This window comes from Thermobia domestica, chromosome 9 (assembly GCF_964235325.1).
Source record: "Thermobia domestica chromosome 9, izTheDome1.hap1.1, whole genome shotgun sequence".
Lineage (NCBI taxonomy): Eukaryota > Metazoa > Arthropoda > Insecta > Zygentoma > Lepismatidae > Thermobia > Thermobia domestica.
In genome coordinates, this window is record NC_137462.1 from 283,276,713 (window position 1) to 283,299,294 (window position 22,582).

General features: G+C 33.7%; 1 protein-coding gene across 1 annotated transcript; it reads left to right on the forward strand.

Annotated features, from left to right (window-relative positions):
- The first annotated feature begins 263 nt into the window (after positions 1-263).
- Positions 264-15,510, forward strand: LOC145660732 (uncharacterized). Its single transcript, XM_081726136.1, has 2 exons — positions 264-1,110; positions 11,891-15,510. Exons 1-2 carry the CDS (start codon positions 746-748, stop codon positions 12,711-12,713), a joined length of 1,188 nt encoding a protein of 395 aa, XP_081582262.1. The 5' UTR covers positions 264-745; the 3' UTR covers positions 12,714-15,510.
- The last annotated feature ends 7,072 nt before the right edge of the window (positions 15,511-22,582 follow it).

A 22,582-nucleotide genomic window follows, 5' to 3' on the forward strand; every position in this document is an offset into this window, starting at 1 on the left:
TCACGATGATGTTCCCTCCAGTTTCTGACTCTTAGCTTCATCCAACTGGTGAGATTACTTACTCTCTCAGAACGCGGTGGGATGCAAAGCACTGCGTAAGGGAAAACTAGAAGGTCGATCCAAGAATCAACATTATTGGTGTTGTTGATATTACGAATAATATCACATAAAGAATCAGCTACCGATGAACGAGCACCACGCGGGACACGATGATGAACCGGAACATTAGCCTTCAGATGAGACATAAGATCGTTCAGTTTGGATAAAATTTCAGATGAATTGTCATTGAAATCTAAGGTTTTCTTTTTTCTTTTTATTCTTCTTTTTTCTTTTTTCTTCTTTTCTTCTTCTTTATGATTCTTTTGATATAGACTGATATTTTGATCCGAGTGGAGGCAAAAGTCTCAATAAACCTCCCTAGTCCCAACCAGATATGCTGCAAGGCTTGTGAAGAGGGACATTTGTCTCAAACGAGAAGATTCAAGCAAGGCCTGTGAAGGGGAAACGCTTAAAATATTGGCAACACTGATTCATAGTCGTATAAACAAATAAAGGAGGTGTTGAAATTTTTTGCTTTAATAGATAAATTATTCTCTATTTTATTAAAACCTGATCGTATGTTTGATTGCAAGTATGAAGCTGCTTCTGTTAACCTTCTTGTAAATTATTTCATTAATACTTTCAAAACAAAATAAAGTAAAAGTTTCAAGGAGAGTTCAAATTTGCATTATATGTGAAGCCAATAATGGCTGATGAGGCATCTGTTAAGGTGGAAGTCTTATGCAAAAATGAAATCGAAAATCCCTTTCCTGAAGAAGATCCACTCGCTGACAAAGAGTGGACATACGAAACGATGACTGATAACGAAGAATTTATATTATCTACAACGGAAGGAGAGCAAAGAGAGGAGAAGGATGTATCTATGTATTCTTCAGATGTGAAATTAAACATTGATAAGGTGAAATCAGAATTTGTAGCAGAAGATGATTCTGCAACGCTAAGTAATATTGAAACGCTAAGAAAAATAGGGGTTGAAGAGGCCTGCACATCGTACCCTAATGACTACAAGCAATTTACAACGAAAGGTTTAAATTCAGTTGGGCGAGAAAGGTAATGTTAAATTTCCTGTATAGTAGTTGGTTCAGATTGATAATACAGTTACATGAGTTTGAGAATTTTACAGGTAAAATGCAATACTTCGCGAAAGCCTGTTGGCTATAGGAAATCTCTCAACGTAAATTAAAAGTCTACAGTTTGGAAGTTGCACGGTACACATAGATTAGCTGTCCATAAGAACACAAGTGATTGATGCGCGATACCATCCATACAAACCTTTGCAACTCTTTATCTCCATTGAGTAATGATTATTTTATTATTATTGATTACACATTTCGCATAAATTCTTGTAGGGTGAATGTGCCACTAGTCAGCCCCTCACCAGTAGTCGGCCACTTACGCATTTTCGAAACAAAAATAAGAAAACGTTACGTTTTGACTCTTATCAATATGAAGCTTAGCTTTTAGACATTCATCCTCTACACAGCCGACCATATGTCACACCAAAATGTCACCTAGTGTCGCAGCAATAGGTGGACAAAGAAGACGCTATGTTGTAATGCGTGAATCTGCTACGTAGAAAATAACAGACGAGACTTTTTGTTGCAAGTGTGTATTTGTTATCTAATGTAAAAATAATGAATATTCTTTTTATTTTTTAATTTGTATATATTAAGGAAATGAAAACAGAATTTTTTTTGTAGATTTTGAGCATTTCGTTTGTATAGGGGGGGCCGAATACTGGAATTGAAAAATGAGTGATTTTCTAATAGTCAGCCCCCGGGGCTGAGTACTGGAATTATCGCATATGTTTGCAATTTCGTCCATCACATGCCCAGACCAAGTATTCACTTCCCTTCTGTTAATAATATAGAGCATGACTCACAAATCTTTGTTTTTCCAGTAGTCAGCCCGGTAAAAATGCAAAGGCCGATTACTGGTGCCTCAAAAGCCAAAAGTCAGCCCTGTTGGTAATTTTACTGCAATTTTAAATATTAATATCCAAATTTGCAAAAAACCAGGTTCCCACTTACTCATTTCATGGAAGTAAATATAAATGAATGAAAAAGGAAGAAAAATGGAAGTTCAGAAATGAAAACGGTGGTCAATTCACCAGTCTCTCTACAATGCACTGAGGGCTGTAGAAAATGGAATGACTATACGTGAAGCTAGCAGAACATTCAATGTTTCTCGCAACACACTAAAATAGCCAAAGTTGGATTTGGGGAAAATAAAATGGATATATTGGATACAGTATACAATATTGTAAAAAGTGACAATAGAAAGAAACTTTTCAAAGAGAGCTATCTAAGAGAGAAATGGTATAAATTGTTCTTACGAGGAAACCCAGAATTAGTTTGCAGAGTTCCCGAAGGCAAGAGCAACAGTCACCGAAGAATTTATTCGGAAGTGGTTTAAAGAACTCGAGGTACCTCCAAAGCATTAACGCATCCGATATTCTGCAAGATCCCAACCGAAACTTTAATGGTGATGAAACTAGTTTTAACCTTTGTCTCGAAACTGGTAAAGTTATCGTATCGAAAGGTTTGAAAAATGTTTATGAAGTCCGATGTGCAATTGACAAACAATCACTGTTCTTCTAGTTTTCTCTGACAAACGGCGAAACTGTATTTCCAATGGTTATTTTCCCGTATGTTAAACCATCGCCTGACATCATAGAAAGTATGCCAAAGGTCTGGTTTTGGGGAAGATCAGAAACAGGCCTGGATGAGGGTTGATACTTTTTATGAGTATATTGTAAATGGTATAAACAAATGGCTGGAAGAAATAACGTTAAAAGACCAATAATTTTATTTGCTGAAGGGCATCGCACACATCCAACTATAGAACTTAATGTGTTTTGCATCGAAAACTGAATAATTCTATATGCCTTACCACGTAATACAATACACATTCTTCAGCCAGCAGATGTAAGTGTCTTCAAACCCCTCAAGATAGAATGGAAGAAGACAGTTCATGACTGGCAAAGCAAACCCAAAAATATAAATGTGTAACAAAATATCATTTCTCTTCACTCTTGTCAACAACAGTAAACCGTTCTTTTCTCTCCGATTCAATTAGAAATGGTTTCAGGAAATGTGGCTTGTGCCCTTTCAATGCAAATACTGTAGACTACTCTAAATACGTTAAAAATAGCTTAGTGAAAAGACGTTTGGAAAAAGATTGCAGTGTATCGGCTGACTGATTTCCTCGCATATTCCTTCTCTATTTCCTTGTCAAGCAGATCGTACTGAAATATTGGTCCATAATGTAAAGGAAGATGGTACGGTGTTTTAAAAGATGGTACATTACTTCAAGTTCAAAGCGGCAACGATAATAGTGAGAAGTCATAGACAGTCATAGATAAAGCTCCCGAAAAAAGTTCAAATAACAGTAGACAAGTCTCACCAAATTTTGAAAATAATTTATTTTGGCCAAAATCAATTGCGAAGACTTGAAAGAGGCAACGAAGCAAAATAAATTATCAAGTGCCATATCGTCAGATGAATGAAGAAATATAATGATAGCCAAGATCTTAGAACGGAAGAAAGCAATTAAAACCAAACAAAAAAAGAAAAGAAAGAAAGAAAAGAAAGTAAAAAGAAAGAAAGAGCAAAAAAGAAAATTCCAACTTCCTGGAATATTTGTGAACGACAACTTCTACAATTTATTATTATTATTATTATTATTATTATTATTATTATTATTATTATTATTATTTGTGAGAAGTAAATGCTTTATTTGCGTTTTCTAACTTAATAAAGGTGTTCAAACATGGTGATAAACTGATGGCTGTGACATATTTCTACTCTAGTTCTATGAGAAATATTCCTAACTTTTTTTTATGAAGACATAATTCGATTTTATTTCATTATTTTGTGAGTTTTTTTTCTTTTGGCGTTTTCTAACTTTTAAGTGGAGTGACCAAATGATATTGCTATATACTGGTCATGAAATTTAGCTATGATCTAACAATATTAGTTCTATTTGAAATGTTTTAGCTTCATGGTTGCTTATATTTTTACGAAGGGTCCGCTCAATACAATTTTGTTCCTGTTTTTCCGAAAAATAAATAATGTTTTTTTTTTTTTTTGTTAGACAATTATAATGTAATCTGTTATATTTGTAGTGTCATGTAGCAAAATAAAAAACGCTCCATGATATTACATCTGTTTTTATCATTAGTTTCAAATTTTGTTGGCTGACTTTAGGTTCGTTAATGGCTGAGTTCTAGAATGTAGTGGCTGAGTACTGGTATTTTTCGTCATTTTTAGGAAATTTATAAATATTGTTAAACTCCTAATAATGACATTAAAAACACTCCTTTCATTGTAAACTAGACTAAATAATGAATACATATATCATAAAGAAGTCTCATTCTGTTCAAAATTAAAATCAAAAATGACATTCAAACTTAAAATTTGAGTTAGGAGGCTGAGTACTGGCACATTCACCCTATCTATTTAGAACAGCATGACTGAAGGAGATCCGAAATTCAAATGTGAAATTTGTTATACTAGAACTGCACTTTTTTGATTTTGCCCACGTTTTATCTCGAATCCGCGGATCCCATTTTTCCGGATCTCCAAACACACAGCAAAACAAGATAAGCGAGAGTTCTAACCACATACGGCGCACATTTATTGTAAAGTTCTATACATAAATTCATTGAATATTTACATTTTTTTCTGAGGAAGTCTCCTTTTTGTATTTTCAGCAATCATTTTTGAGGTGTGGGCTTGCATTGCTCAATATAGATTCACTTAGCGTGTTCAGTGTACGTATCCTAAACGATAAGAACTGTTGTGCAAAAACACCAACCAACTTGTGTTAGATGGTCACTAAAACCACGAAAGATATCTGTCAGGGTAGAAGCGCAGCATGTTGCGTCGAGCTTCAGCGAGGGGATCGGTCGGTTGGGAGCAGGCGCGTCACTGAAAGTGAGTGTTTATAAAAGAGTATAGTGCAAGACATTGTATGTTGTATTATATTACTTTTCTTACATTATATGTTTGTGCGGTACTATATACGTTTAGGTAATATGCCGATACGTTTTTACTACTTCCATACTTATATTCTAAATTAACGAATTAGTAGCATAAAGTTATCAATTTTGTATTGAATCCCTTAATTCTCGGACAGTTTTATAGTTGCGTGCCTTGAGTTACGTCATTGACTTTTGATACTTCGTTTCACGTACGATGAATAAGGCATCTCACAGGCAAAAACACAACATATTTAGAGTATTTGCACACTAGAGTATTAGAATATTATTTCGAATTTTTTACACTAAATCTTCACCAATGAATACGTGCTCGTTGCTCTGGTATACAAATTCATACAGGAGAATTTGCATATTCGAAAGTAATTTTATCGAAGACATCATAGTTTGAAATAAATCGTAGGCTATAAAATCTCACAAATTTTTCACGTTAGAAAAGTGAAACTCGTTTCGTAAACTTGATTTCTAACAACAAATTAACATAAATATTTTACTTACAATCTGGTAAATGGTACTCTAGATATGTGAGACCCCGAGCAATTCGGAATGGAAAGGTTGTGAAAATAATCGAAAATGGCCGTTATTAGTCTCGAATCTAATCTTCAGAGTCACTAAGCTGCTTGAATAACACTAAGCCCAAGGTAAGCCTAGAATACTTTCACCTTGTCTAGGAGTTGCTGATATTTATTTTGTTTAGTTATAATAAATATTATTAGGAAATGGCAATTGTACCGTAATAGACGTTGTTTTTTATTTATTGTTTTCAAAATACTTTGCATAAACATTATGGTTTCATGCTACTACCGGGTATTAGCTGACATATGATAATATATAAGTTTTTGCAGTATTATAATTTCTAGGTGTGGAAGTGCAATGAACATTCTTTATTGGAAATTACTTTTAGAACAATCCATACAAGAAATATAACTGAAAAATATATATTGATAATCACATACGTTTGGAAACACATCTCAAATAACAAAAGGATATTAAATTCTTTGTGACCCATATCTTGGTCCATCCTTACATTCTTTTAGATTCTAAAAATTATTAACTAATTTCATTGTCTTATAAGAATGGTGTGATTTCAAATTCTATCCTCGATGGCTAGAAGCAGAATATCTACCATTAATATGTCCCAAATCAAATCATGTTACACATACAGGAATTGTGAACTGTTTCTTAACGGATTTCGGACTTGTATCTTTTTTGCAACTATTTTACATCCAAGTGTGGAACATATAATTTAAGATCTCGTCATTTATATCAAATAAGTTACGAGGTTTTATAATTACGAGGTTAAAAATTAGGAAACTGTAAAAATAGCTCTAGCTACCAAACATGAAGGAAGTTCCATTCGTTCTATTTCAAACACGATCCGAATTTTAATCTCTTGTTTACGCCTCTATGGAAACTATCTTAAAAATATGTGTTTGATATCGTGCTCTCTGCAGTAACAGAGTGAAGTAAATCGTGAATTATTTTTCTAGACGGTAGGAAATTTTCTACTGACATGCAATGAAAGAACTCTCGATCGTTGTGCTTAAACTTATTTCGAGTTTGGGCTTCGAAGCGCTTTCCTTTCTGCTTTTATCTCCGGATAATATAGTTTGAGCCCAAAGTAAGCCTAATTGAGATCTTGTCATTTCTTTTAGACGAGTGACATAAATTGAGATGTTATTTCAGAATTTTCAAAAATATGAGGATATCACAAGGTAAACTGTGCAACCATTTTATTTGAAATATTTTTCCAACTAGGACCAGCTCTTGCCAGTTATTTTGGTTCTAACAGCAGAGGGTATTATCAGAAATCCGGTCTTCCTTACCAGATGTGTGAAATCAATTATGAGCTACGTTACGATTTCAGACGTACATGAAATTACCCTAGTTACAAAATCGTGCGGTATTTTTTATTTCATTTGTTTATAAAATAAGCGGAAATTATACGTATTATTTGCACCATTGTCCCTTCTACTTGTGGATGGAGTTTCTACATTATATTATTTCAATAATACTTGTGAAATAAATATTTTTGTGAATCCCTAAGTATCAAGAATCAGTCTCTGAATTTTGTAGAAATGATTCTTGTATGTTTATTAGGTAATAGATTGTAAAATCTTGGATTTTTATTTCGATTCTGTTCTTAAAATTATAATTATTATATTTCATAAATTTATGTTTTATCGTATACGACTGTTGCTTTGTTTCCTTTCATGTAATATTGTATTATAAAGCTACATTTCTTGAAAATTTTCTTTTGCTTTATGGTGCGCTTATCCTATCTCTGATATCCTTCCGTAGCGGTCGTGGGTATCTACGTTCGAGATAAATTGTTTGTAATATCACGAACATACGATTTTACATGAGTATGTTTTTTCTGATACTGTTATACTAATGAGATATCAAGTTTTTCAAGCTATTAATTAATTATACTATATTATCAATATAAGCACTACATATATTTTTTTTTAACTGATGGAACGACAGGCATATGTATCAAGTTATCTACAGCAGATTAAGAATAGATTTAACAATACAAAATAAATACATAAATATCTCTTCCACAAAATAAACTTGATATTTTTTAAAAAAGTTGTGTGCTCTACACGTTGTTGACTTCTTCTGTGCAGGTTTCCTTTAAGGGGAGATATTCATTTAGATTATAAATCACTTTTTAAGGAATGTTACTCTCAATCTTTTTTAAGGGGCACAAACATTTTCTGAGAAAATACGCCTCTTAAACATATGAAATTATGATACATCTTATGAAGCGTTGTTGCGTTCATGTGTGTATAATTCCTTTAGGCCGACATGATCATTATTATAAATTTTTTTCAGAACGGAGTTAATCTCAATTTTTATTATGGAATATTAACATTTTGTCATATTATGTCAACAAAGTGTTATGTATTTATAAATTAGGCAGATTATTCTACGGTCTAGATTAAGTATATTATTGTCAATAAAAAATTATCAATCGCATTCCGCCTTTTGGACACACAGTTCTTTTGCAGCATGAAAAATATCACCTTCCAAGGAGCTTTGCAATCTTCATGGTTTGTTTCTGTGAGAAAAGCACAGTATTTCTTATGAATCCGAATTTTATGAAAAATGTTGTATAAGCTGCTTTTTAAAAATCTAATTTGGAATTTTGTCGAGTTTCTTGCGCAGAAGAATTTATTACATGATCTAGTGGAAAGTGCAGGAGCATGAGATTGAAAGCAACTAAGACATGCGAGTAGGTTTTGGTTCGAAAGGCAATATTTATAGTTTACTAATATAAAATTTTTCTAATACAATTATCTTTCCATGTATTTTTCCTGTAATTTGCAATTTTTTCCTATACTGTACATTTGTTCACACTACTTTCTATTGTGTTTCGCGAAGACATAACACATTTTGCCATTAATTTTGTGTATTCATAATAATTACCATATTTCGTACTGCCTTTCTACAGTGGTTTATACTTGAACGTGAAAACGCTTAGGTATTTTATATAACAAGTTGACAGATGGCCCCTTACAAATTTCAGATTCGAATTAGTCACCAGTGTGTGTGGAGAAGATGGAAAGCTCAGGTGTATTTTAAGTCTAAGTTCTGAAGTTATAGTCTCCCAAAATATTCACAATTGCCCAAAAAATGGCATGGATATTATTTGATCGATTGGCATTTGCAGTTGACTTCATTGATATACGATACTGGTTAATATGGCGGCTTTAAGTTTATACATCACCGGTTGCAAGAACTTTCATTGTCAGATATACATTTTTTAATTATATTTTTTTCCTTTATAGGTCGTAACCTGCACTTTGGGTGAGTGTGTGGATTTCTTAATCTTATCAATGGCAACTTGTGTCATTGCGTTTTCCTTCCTCTAATATATCCTTGTTTCCTTTATCTTCCCTGTACTTTTGCCCTAACTCAGCATGTGGAAGTTATGCACTTTAGATTCTACATGGAGTCTGAAACTAGGAAGTCCTTTCTCCCTTTTTTCTTCTATTTTTTACATTAATTTTAAATTTAAAAATATACTGCAAAAGGATATATATTACGGAGTCGAAAATCGTAAAATATTTGGAAGTAAATATTAAAAATTTGTATTTTAGTTCTCTTCAGTTAAAATAATATTTTTTGAATGAATTCTTCGTCATTCAACGTCTTAGAGTAAATCGAATAAAATGTAAGTTAAAATGCTTTAAACAAAGAAATAATGCTCGCATTGAAAAGGGATGTCGCGTATAATATTGTTCTTAGTTGTATTTACGTTGTTCGAAAGATCGTTTTGTTGTTTTGATCCCTTTTCCTTGTGATTTGATGCCACACTAAACACAAACACCCCTCCAGCTACAGACATACTATAACGAGCATTAACACAAAAGTAAAGTGAGGTTTAGCTGTTGCAGCCAGGGGCGGATCCAGGGCGGCGATTGCCCCCCCCCCCACAAAGGAAAACTTTCTATATATATATAAACAAAATCTATCCCAGAGTTTGGAGCCCTTAAAAGTTGCATTATGACAACACACTGCCCCCCCTAGAAATCGGTCCTGGATCCGCCCCTGGTTGCAGCTTACTTTCATGAAAGTTTATATTGTTTATAACATGTTTACACGATTTCATCTAGAGTCTTTATGTTAAAGTAATATATGACTTCTGTCTCCTTTTTGTTGGATACTTCTTCGCAACATATTCTGCATCATATCTTTAGCTAAGTTCAGAAATTTATTAATTTTATATATTCCTTTCTCATGTTACCCCATGTCTCACGCTTTCGCTTATTTCTAATATCTATACTATTCTCATTTGTTCCGACGTTTGGTTTATCCTGCATTATCATATTTGATATTATTGTATATTTAATATTTTAGTATAGTATTTAAGTTGGCCATGACCTGTAACAACTTACATGCTTGCTTCTTTTAATTCTCTTCTTTGTTTTTGTATTTTAATGGTCGGAATATATTATTTCAGTTGCTCCTCATCCGTTCATTCTTCCGTTGAATTCACTTAGTCTATTTGTCATTTTCTTTCGATGCCTCCGTCCAACTCTACTTCATAAATCGGATTTTTTCAAATTATTTCTAAATTTATTTCTAGTTCTTTTTTTGAATTTTTTTATTACTTTCCTAGTATAACTAAGGATTACTTTGTGGACGTTGGTGTCATAAGAAATAGTAGCTGTTTCCTGCAGCAGAATTGTTTCAGTATACGCATAATAGTTCGACATCCAACACGACAGTACAAACATACCCCAGAACATTAAATGCCAGAATATTCCTCTATTTGAAGGAGCAAAGAATGAAGGGATGGTTCAGGATTAGTTAAAGAGACACAAGGTAGATAGGAGAAATTCCATTCACGTTCAGTATTACAGATAAGAAATAATGCAAAGTAAAAGAAAATAATTATTGCATCATGCAGAAAAAGAGGAAGCCTGGAACGTGCAAAACAAGATATGAAGAAAAATGAGAAAACAAAGAAATAAACGAAATCTTAACGTTTGAGCTTAAAGACAGTGTTTTTCCCCTTGCACCTTTCCCTGTCTTGTTTTTCTCCCTTTTATGAGATAAATCTCTTTCAATAGCAATCGCAAACATCTTTCAGAATGCTTAATTCTTTAAAAAATAATCCCAGGCCTGTAATCGAACCAACAAGGTTTAGAGTGTGTCTCACACTGTCCACTTACCTACAAGACAAGCGTGCTTTTAAATTAGCCATTAAACTTGCAACTCTACAAGTTACCCTGGGTTCCATTTGAAGTTTGGATGTTATTTCCGGCGGGTACGATTCACCCTCTCTTTTCAGAAAAAGCATTTCATCTCTAGATTAAGCTTAAGATTTCCAGGGTCTTGCGAATTTACTGTTACGTAACCATATTACGTAATACACGTGCCGTATAAAATGCTTCAGAACTCAATTTGCAAGCTCTGACATAGATAAGTCGGTAAGGTGTCGGTCAGTTTAATAAAACAACCAGGGTTCAAATTTTGGCTGGCACGATTTTTTCTTCGAAAATACATTTCTATATGTTCGTATTTGTTATTAATAAATGCTTTGTTCAATTTTTCGTAAATTATCTTAAGTTAGTGACAATAGGTTAGTGGAGGCTAAGTGTGGTAATGTATCTTTGCACTTGTGTTTCTGTTTTTTGTGAGTATGGTCCTCACTCGTGTCCAAAATGATTGTCCCCTAACTGTCTTGTAAGAATACAATTTGATAATGAGTTTACAGGGTAGTTTTAATACTGATACTATATTTATAATCGAGAAATGTATAGTCTCCCTTTGTTTCTCCTTATATTAACAGCTTCTGATAGTTGTTACTGGAGCAAGCTCTGGCGACTACTAAACTTTGTGGCACAATAATTAATGATAAAATATGTCAGCATTATCAGTTACTTTTTCCTCCATTTTTACTTAAAATAATAAGATGTTAATTCTGTAGTGCAACATATGGAACGTTTTTGGTATGTACTGGTATCGTGTATATAAACGGATACAGTTTCATATACTAAAATACGTTCCATATTTCCTGTTTGGAGAATAAAAATGATATGCAAACTTCAATTTTTCCCGGTTCCATATTTCTAAAATATTTCATTTAATCGCAGAATAGGATCAGACTTGAGTTCATCATGAGATATAGCTTAATAAAGCCCGAATCGTCTCAAGTTTAAGACGGTATAACAAATATATTGAAAAAGAAGTATCTTGCCATTGTTTCTGTATTTAAATGCAAGTGTTTGCATTCCTTTGGTGTTTCTTATACTTTATATTTATATCCATTCTTTTTTAATTGAAATTGTAACTGATCCATAAACTTGCTCTTTCCAGAAGAGCGAATACGTTTCTCACACGAAAAGAAATGAATTCTCATTCAAATGAGAAATCTAATACTTCTGAGGAGTTTCACAAAGAATTTACTCGATCAGATTTGACGGAGCATACGTTAAAAAACACAAGTGAGAAACCTAATACATCCAAGCAGTATGGGCAAGTACTTAGTCAAAAATCACATTTGCCAACTCATCCTTTAATACATTCAAGTGAGAAACGCCACATTTGCCAAGACTGTGGTAGAGGATTTACTTACAAATCGTACCTGGCAAGGCACGTCCTGATTCATACAGGTGAAAAATGTCATACCTGCCAAGAATGTGGAGCGAGATTTCTTGCCAAATCATGTTTGACGAGACACATGCTAATACATACACGTCAAAAACATCACACGTGCCTAGAGTGTGGCAAAAGTTTCATTCAAAAATCTAATTTGGCAAGCCACATGTTAATACATACAGGTGAGAAACCTCATGCCTGCAAAAACTGTGGAAAAACATTTAATCAACGTTCACATTTGATAAGGCACATAATAATACATATAGGCGAAAAACCTCACACTTGCCTGCAGTGTGGACGGTGTTTTAATCAGCGGTCTAATCTAAGAGCACACATGTCTACACATACAGGTGAAAAACCTCACGTGTGCCGACAGTGTGGTAAAAGGTTTAATCGAAGTTCAAATTTGTCAACGCACATGGTAATACATATAGATGACAAATCTCACACATACAGAAACTGTGGAAACGGAATTACTCTAAAATCATATGTAGCAAGGGAGATGTTAAAACATAGAGTTGAAAAGCCTCACAATTACTGATATTGTGTAAGAGGGATTTATTGAAAATCGATTCTGGCAGGACTCGTTAATTGATGCAAGTGAAAATATAACAGAGCGAAGAGTTTGAAAAGGAACTTAGTCAAAGTTCAAATTTTGCTAGATTTATACATGCAAAGGCCTCACACTGCCAGTAGTGTATAAATGGATTTACTCCAATTTTAAATTTTGCTGTATACATGTTGAAACAGGTGAATAACTCACAACGTTTCAGAAATGTGAAAACTGTTCATTGAAAGTTAGTATTCACAATGCACAAGTTAACACAAAGAGGCGAAAGTATACTATATGCCAAATGTATGAAGAGGAAGTCATTCCATGTTCGTATTTGGCAAGTAACTTAGTAAGGCATGCAAAAAAGAAACTTTGTATGTTTGAGGAATATGGTAAGATTTTTTCAAAAACAAAGTCTTGTTTTGCAACACACAATATGCATACTGGTAACATTCAAGATAAAGAGAAACGATTGTGACATTATTGCCAATCCCATTTGAATCAACCGCCAAATTTTTAACGTTTTTAAGTAAATCTCGCGTGAGAGCACTTTGAAGAATTCTGCTAACAAATGAATGTGTATATATGTATGTGTTCCTGCAACGCCTAAGACTGACTCGCTTCTCCTATTATATTGAAATGTAAGGTAGGTAGCAAATTCCCCCTTAGTGCATTCCACCAAACCGTCTCATACTTATCTTTAGCTCTGACATCAGTTGGTTATAAAGCGTTTCCAACAGGAAGTTCCTGGTGGGGACAAAAATCAAGTTAGTCTGACTTTGAAATGAAGACGAACAACTACACGTGTCTAAATATTAGAATTTTTAGTAATGTTGATGCTGCAATATCCTAACAGTACAACGTAAACATATGCACGAAGTTGTTTACATTAATTCACCTATCTCTAAATGTCAAAATTTTGTAAGTAATACAAGTAGAAAGCCTTCGGAACTACTCCCATAAGCTAACTCCAAGACATTTAAAAAGAAGACATCAAATGGAAAGATATGGAAAAGTTCAATCTTCTGACTTCGCGTACATATTCACGGAACCATCTAAGAATCCTCTTTCAACATATCAGTGACCAGTGGTAATGCAGAATAATGGAAACAATGTAGTGAATTCAATCGGTAGCCCGCGCTCGTAGTGAAGATATTTCGGCGAAGTGCAAAATTGCATCGTCGTATTTAAAGGGTTTAAATCCAAGTGCCAAAGTGTAATTTGATTTGTGTCAGTGTAGTTTCAGTGTTATTAATTAAAATAAAATATAAAAATCGTACGTATACTTTCACAACAATATACCAGATTAATTAAAATGGTTTGAAGTTACGTTTTAAGAGTATTTGTTTTTTTCTTTTTTTTTCTGCATAATTAGAGCAATGCCTAACGCAACAATATTCATATTATTGAATTGTATCGGCATTAGAAATACGATTAGAATTTGCTTTTAATGTAAATTTCCCAGAATGTTCTGGCCCGAACTCTGTGTTCCGAACCTTAGTGTTCAGTGGTTATATTGTGAGTTTTGGTAAAAGTTCCGAACCAACGTTAAGACAATGGAGACGAACAACCCACTCGATCCCGAACTGTCACATATGCTATAGATGTGGTCAGAGGGAAGAAGAACGTTGCGGCATCGGAAACCAGGACAATTACATTTGGCTGTCTTGGGAATACAGGAAAGTTGTAGTTATAAAATGTCTTCCTGAACAGGGCATACGGGAATCGAACCCAGTACTGCCGTAAAATTTAGTCTAAGTTAAAATATTGCGAGACATAATTATACATACAGTTCAGAAACACCCTATTGGATCAAAGTGTGGCAAGGGATGTAGTCAAATTTGTGATATGGTAGCATAATTAAATGAGAAACATCTTAATTTTCAAAAGAATTGGTTTGAGAAACAAGTTTGTTTAAACAAATGGTAACACACAATTGAGATCCATTATGCTTGCCAAGAGTATGGGATGGCCTTTAGTCGAAGTTTACATATTGCAGCAATGATTAACATAGATGAAAAATATGTGTCAAAAAATGGCGGAAATGTCCAAAATTATTGTCGCATGTCTATAAATATGTTATTGTGGGAATATAATTTGATAACGAATTCGCCTGATATTTCTTACAATGTTAGAAAGAAGAACCATTACTGGTAGAAATACTGCCTACCTGAATGTTGTTTACTACTTTGTAAGATCTTTAGGTACTTTTTAGTACTTATACTGTATTATATTTTCTGCAAGCACATGTTGATTTATTTTGAAATTTGGGGCGAAAATTTAGAAAAAGATGGAATTTCTCTTAGTACTTCAAATAACGATATATGACTGAATTTAATTTTTAATGTGAATATGTGTTAAAAAGTGAAAATAATTCAGAGGAATTACTTCTGGTGTACTGATAGTATTACAAGCCTAAATGCAAACTTAGCTTTTATCTTGGTTGTAGTCTCACTCCGTTTCTATAATTTAATTTTTTATAAAATGCAATATGAATAACACTTTGAGTCTGACAATGTGATACGTAACTTAATCTTATTTAAATTTTTCCTTAAATGTCATAAGTCATAGTGGAAGATAGTTGCGTAGCCAGGGAGAGGTTGACTTAATTCATGACTCCCCTCTCTTGGTAATCCACTGAAATTAAAAGTGGACCCTGGCTAACAGGACTGTTTTTCATTTGTTGTCCCAATCTTAGACGAGTACTATAGCTCCTGGTGTAGGTATTCGCGAGGTTGAAGTTTCCCTGGAAATTGTGATATAGAGATACTCCTTTAAGTACTAATAACACGTTCGTTTCGCTGATAACGGGCGAAGGTAAAACATTGATATTTAGATAGTTCGAATAATAGTTCCTGTGTAATTCCTTAAACCGCTTGTTATAGGTCCTATAGTTCCTAAGTTAAGGAGTTTTGAAAAACGATTTTTCGAATTTTCGGCGGTATATAATTCTGAAATGATATGTTTTTCGACCTATGTTTATACGAACTTTTTTCTTTCATTTCATATAAGGATTCACCTCCCAAAGTTTGTCGGTGGAGTTACCTACCACCTTGTATATACTACTTATTTGGGATCGTAACCTGTCTTATGCGAGAGTATCAAAATAAATAAGACTTCAAACATCATACAAAACAAAACCCTCTTATTATCATCACACACTAACTCTGCTTATCAAACTACAAAAAAGAAAACGGAAACAAATAAGAATGTTTTACTTTGATTACAGCATAAATATACAGATTTCCAACGATAAAACGACCAACGGAAACAAGACAAAAGAAAACTATGGAAACGTAAAGATGCCAGGAGTATGACCTATTTACCACATTCCGCTAAGAGAACGCTGAAACAACAAATTAAAATATGTAATCTCTAATTGTAAAAGAAAAATATCTAAATCGCGAAAAATATTACGGTTTAAACGTAGATTCCCTCTCCTATATCTAATTAAAGAATAGAAAAGATTATTGTAAATAGTTTTAAAAGTACAGTACAGAAGTATATAAGAATGAAAGGCGTAGGTTGGCCATCAGGGTGAGATATTGACAAACTGGAACACACAGGCGCCCACCACTCGCCCGTGCTACTGTAGTGAACAGCGTTATTGGAGCCCACCACCTGTGTTAGTTCCTAACCTAATTTTTATTCCCTTTAGTTTTATTTACTCTGTTTTTTTTTACAATCACACAAGTGTCTTCATTTGCATACGTTTCTGACGGAGTCTCTCTGATCTTCGAAGATTAGGACCATCACCGGTTTTATGTTGCTCATGGTCTGGATGTTCATCATGTTTCGTGATTCGAGATTTCTCCTTATCCTTTGATTGTATTTCTTGTTGCCCAAAATCCTGTTGTTTAATTTTCTTCCTGTTTCAGATTCTTGTCCTCCCTTTTCTTCTACTTCTCCTTTGTTGTTATCACCCTCCCCTTGCTGTTCTTCTGGAAAGAATTTCTTCAATCTGGACACAGTAATGGAACGTTCCACAAGTTTAGCACTTGGAGAATAATATTGCACGATATGACTATTCTCATCATTCTTTTCAGTTATTATACCAGTGCCTCTGTATATTCGACCAAAAAATTTCGATTTTCCTGGTTTCGCGTTTTTGTCCAGAATTAAGACTGTCTCCAAAACTGAAAATTGTGGGAGCGACGTTTTCGCTTCAGATACTTTCTTCTGCCATTTAAATTTCTTGCAGGGATTTATATATGCTTCACGGCGCGTTTCTTCAATTTTCTTCAGTCGATCTTCATTAGATTGAAACTGAACCCGTACAGACATGGTATTATCTACTGGCAGTGATGGATTAAAGCCCATTAAAATATAAGCAGGGGAAAACATTCCAGAATGGACGACAGTATTACAACAAAATGTCATGGATTGAAGATAATCAGACCACTTTTCTTGCTTATCATACACATACGCTTTGAGAAGCATAGAAATTGTTTGTATAGCCTTCTCAACAACACCAATTCTAACGTGGGCCATTGTATCTGCAAATTTCAAAGTAACCCCCAGCCGTTGAGTCAGCTCCTTAAACAACGCAGACTTGAAACTTGAAGCTCTGTCCAATCTGAGAAATTTAGGTGCGCCATATCTTAGAAAAACACGATTCTCTAAAGCATCCACCACTGCTTCTGCATCTACTTTGTCCAATGTTGTGGTCACCAAAAATCTAGTTGTATCATCAATTATCAAAAAAGATAACGATGTTTATTTTTGTCTAGTACAATCGGCCCGTAAATGTCACAAAGGATCGAAGTAAATGGTACAGGACTGTTCTCACACATTTGTAATGCGTGGGGCTTTTCCCATATACCGGACACACAAGTTGACAAGTTATACAGGATTGTACTTTAGAGTACACATACCTCTTTAAATCAAAAATAATATCGACACCTCATATTCTCATAAACTTTCAGTGCACTCGTATGGGTCCCGCCGTGTGGAGAAACATGATACTGTTCAAAAACATGTTTACGTAAACACAAGGGAGCACAAATCAAATATACAATTTCTTCACCACCAATTTTCTGCCTGCGCATAAGTATACCATTTTTCGAAGAGAAATGATAGGCTGCCCGTTGAGTTTTCACTTAACTACAAAATCCATCCGTTTCTAACATTCGTATAATTTGAGATAGGTAACTATCTTTCCTCTGACAGACAGAAATGTGGAAATTGTCGTCTTTAAGAAAGTAAAGCCTATTTTCTATATCAACTGCATTATCCTCCTCTATTAACTCATTTACGAGCTAGCTTGCCTGTAAGATTCTTGAATATTTGTAAGTAGCTTAAACTAGTATTATCGCTGATAACATTAAAATTTCTTTCATCCCAACAAAAGGAATCTAAAAACACGAAATACGTAAGCAGCAGCAGCAATAATTTCCACAAACGTAACATCATAGCTTTTCTCATGCAAAATACAACTAGGTGTATTTCACTATTCTCATCTTTTTGTAATAAACAAACACCAAGCCCGTCATAAACTGCATCTACATGTAAAAAGGTCTTACGCGTGGTGTGAAAGGGCGCTAAAACAGGCGCAGATGCAATGCACATTTTCAACATTTGAAAACTTTTTTCATATTACTCGTCTGAATGGAATTTCGCTCGTTTTTGCAATAATCCCTGACGAGGTAACGTTATGTTACTACAATTCCTTATGTGCTTTCGTAGATATTCAGTAGGCCCTAAAAATGACTGCACTTTTCTTTACCTGTTGTAGGACGAGGAAAATATTTCACAGCATTAAGTAAATGCGGCGCAATTTGTATACCACGCTCGGATACAAGATTTCCCAAAATCAATGCTTCATTCTAAAATAACTGACTTTTCTTAACTCCTAATCTCACATTAGCTCTTCCATTGCATTGAGCATAAAGGAAAAGTCCTTAGAATAAATATGAAATCGTCCCCAAACGTGGAGAGTTCAGAGGCTGAAATACCTGCAGTTATCATAGCTACTAAACCACACATAACTGAGGAAGAAATACACAATCCCTGGGGCATACAATTGTACTCCCAACTACCAATATTAGGAATGCTATAAGCTGTTTTAGGTGTAGAACTCTTCGTCAGCTCAATGTTGAAAAATTCAGAATTTGAATCAAGAACACTGAACCATTTGCAACCTGCTAAGTTCGTAAATATTTGCTCCATGGGCGGTATTGAAAAAATTTCATATTTTCGCACAATCCGATTCAAAAAACGCAAATCAGATATAAATCGATAACCACATTGCGCTATCTTTACAAGAAGAACTGGATTATTAAATCCTGACGACCTAGACCTACGTATCACAGCCTGAGATTCTAATTCTTTTAATTCATCTCTCGTTTGATCTACCAAATGCAATGGAACATAATACTGCTTTACATTACCAATAGTGCCATCAGTAGGAATATTACACTTAATAAGACTAGTAACACCTATACCAGTTTGGTCCCAAGAAAATGTATCGCTGTATTTAAAAACTAAGTTCAAAATTGTGTCCTTTTGAGACTGAGACAGAGCAGAATTCACATTTAATAAAGACGGATTATAACGAACACATAGCAGAGCAGATAATACGTAAGACTACGTGACATAGCAGTTCCAATCCTGAACCGTCCACACATCGTCTTTTACGACCTCCAGTTTAGGGGGTGTACTCGTTTCCTGTTATGCTACGAACACACAGCAGAGCAGAGAATACATAAGATTCATTCCCTTTTATGAGCATTTTTCAACCCCTTTTTTAACTATAAACATAGCAGACAATGAATACCTATGTAACAGCAAACGGGGTGTACATAAGATTAAGAACAAACAACTATTTAACATAGTAGGCCTTTATTCGTTCCACCCCTATTTAAACATAGCTGAACTAGTAAAAGAGTATGGCTTATATTCCAACCCCTATTTTAACATAGCAGAAATTACATAAGACTACGAACACATAGCAGAGCAGATAATACATAAGACTACGAACACATAGCAGAGCAGAGAATACATAAGAGAACGAAACATTGCAGAGGTGTATTCATTTCCTTTTATGAGCATTTTTTTCAACCCCTATTTTAACTATAAACATAGCAGACCATGAATACCTATGTAACATAACAAAGGGGTGTACATAAGATTACGAACACACAACTGTATTCGTTCCACCTCTATTTAAACATAGCAGAACTAATAAAAGAGTATAACTTATTTTCCAACCCCTATTTTTAACATAGCAGAAATTACACAAGATTAAGAAACATTTTAGGGGTGAATTTTTTCTCTTTTATGAGCACTTTTTACGGGGTGTACTCGTTCCCTTTTTCCACACCTTTCCAACATAGCAGAAATTACATAAGACTATGTAACATAGCAGGGGTGTACTCGTTCCAACCCTAAACCGTCCACCCACGGTCTTCTAGGGGTGAACTTGTTCCAACCCCTATTTGAACATAACAGAGCTTAATTTCTTTTACGGAGGTAGCAACCCCCAATCCTCTTTTTTCCACCCTTATTTTACCATAGCAAATAATATATAAGACTACGTAACATAGCGGGAATGGACTCGTTTCTACTCTTATTCTACCATAGCAAATAATACATAAGACTTTTGCGGCTTCCACTTTAGGGGTGAACTTGTTCTTTTTTATTTTTCACAGATATTATTTTCTTTTACAGGGAGACAATATTCATTAGCGTTTTATCAGCTGTTGAAAAATTGAAAAGGAATGCAGACTTCCGTGGATTGTTATCAGTTACATAATAACTTCCGCCATATGTGGATAATTGTCATTATGTCATTCAAAACATACAATCTTCCTGGATTGGAGAGTACAATCGTCTATTTTCATTTTCTATGAAAGAATGCTGACAATTTCACAATCGTTTCGAAATTATGTCGTTTTTCCTCAACAGACAATAATAATTTAATATGTGTTGGTCGCTCGCGGTATGAATTAGGAATTGGAGACGCAAGGCTGCTAGTTGTTTTCTATTTTCTTTCAACGATAGGATTTACGTGACCGGTGACATCATCCCTATTGCGCAATATTACCCAATACAATCACAAAGGTTTGTGTTGATCGCTCGCGATCTGTCTTGTCATTCAACGAATGGATTTACAGAAAGGGGAAACCCCGACCGTGACTCGGTGACATCATTCCTATTGCGCAATATTGCGCAATGCAATTACAAAGGTATAAAAGACTGACCGAAAGTTCCTTTTTAATCAGTTGTTTGTTGATGTTTAAAGAGTAAATTTCTTATCGGTGAAGCTCTGATTTAGAAGTTGAATTTTTTCTGTGTATCTTTGTCCTTTCCCTCAGTTCTCTATAGGTAAGATATCTTATAACGATAATATCATATTATAAAAACTCACTTTTGAACTATTATACTAACGTTGTACTATCTTATGAAAACACAATTTTGGACGCGTTATAGTCATGGCAATATTAGATATGAAAAAAATTAAACCGAATACTAGTAATTTACCAACTGATACTCTATTTATTGATAATTTGAAAAAAATCATTTTAAAATGTTTTAGTGTTTTAAATGAGAATAGTGGTTGCTTTTTAAATAATAAAAGACAAGACTTTTTAGATATATTAGAACAGGAATAAGATAATACATCTTTTAAAGTAAATTGTTCTTTGGCTACAACTTTTGTAGAACCAGTAGATTTAGAAACATGTAGATTCTTTGTAAATAGTGGTAACGAAATCATTTTACCGAGTACAGATGTGAATGCTATAATTGAAAAACTATTTAATAAAATTTTAGTTGAACAAGAAAACAGAGCAATTAAGAAATCAGGGAGGTCTCTATGTTCTCAACCCAGCCATCTCTTAGAAATTAAAATCAGTAAATACGATCCATTGGCGGCATCATCTTATATAAAATTGCCTCAATGGATTTTATCTAAATATATATGTTATAAAAATTTAAAATAACGATAATAGATGTTTTATGTATTGCATTCTAGCTGCATTGCATCCTGTAAACAATAATCCACATCGTGTAAATAATTACATACAATATATTAGTACTTTATTATCGTTATTTGAAAAAAACGAATATAAAATTCCCCGTTGAAGTAGGAAACATAAACAAATTTGAAAAGATGTATAATTCCGTATTTAATAAGGAAGAAATTTCTATTAATATACATGGTAATAATTATGATAATGAAACAATTTTTCCGTTACGTATAAGCGAAAACACATCCGCAGGTAAACATATTGATTTATTGTACTGTGGAGAAAATTTCAATAGTCATTATTGCCTTATAAAAATCTCAATATCTTATTGAAAGGACATAAAGAAAAACATATAAAATTGCCTCAATGGATTTTATCTAAAAAATGTGTTTTAAATATTCAAAATAACGATAATAGATGTTTTATGTATTGTATTCTAGCTGCACTGCATCCTGCAAAAGATAATGCACTGCGTGTAAATAATTAGATACAATATATTAATAATTTATTACCGTTATTTGAAAAACCATATAAAATTCCCCATTGAAGTAGCAAACAAACAAATTTGAAAATGTGTATATTTCCGTATTTCATAAGGAACAAATTTCTATTAATATACTTGGTAATAGTTATGATAATGAAACAATTTTTCCGTTACGTATAAGCGAAAACACATCCGCAGGTAAACATATTGATTTATTGTATGGTGAAGAAAATTTCAATAGTCATTATTGTCTTATAAAAAATCTCAATGCCTTATTGAAGTCATATAAAATTACCTCAATGGATTTTATCTTAAAAATGTGTTATAAATATTCAAAATAACGATAATAGATGTTTTATGTATTGTATTCTAGCTGCATTGTATCCTGTAAACAATAATCCACA

Bases quoted from the DNA above. Each gene is read 5' to 3' on its own strand.
- LOC145660732 (XM_081726136.1), top strand. From the start codon at position 746: ATGGCTGATGAGGCATCTGTTAAGGTGGAAGTCTTATGCAAAAATGAA. The intron at 1,111-11,890 runs GTAATGTTAAAT...TGCTCTTTCCAG, and splicing joins AATTCAGTTGGGCGAGAAAG to AAGAGCGAATACGTTTCTCA.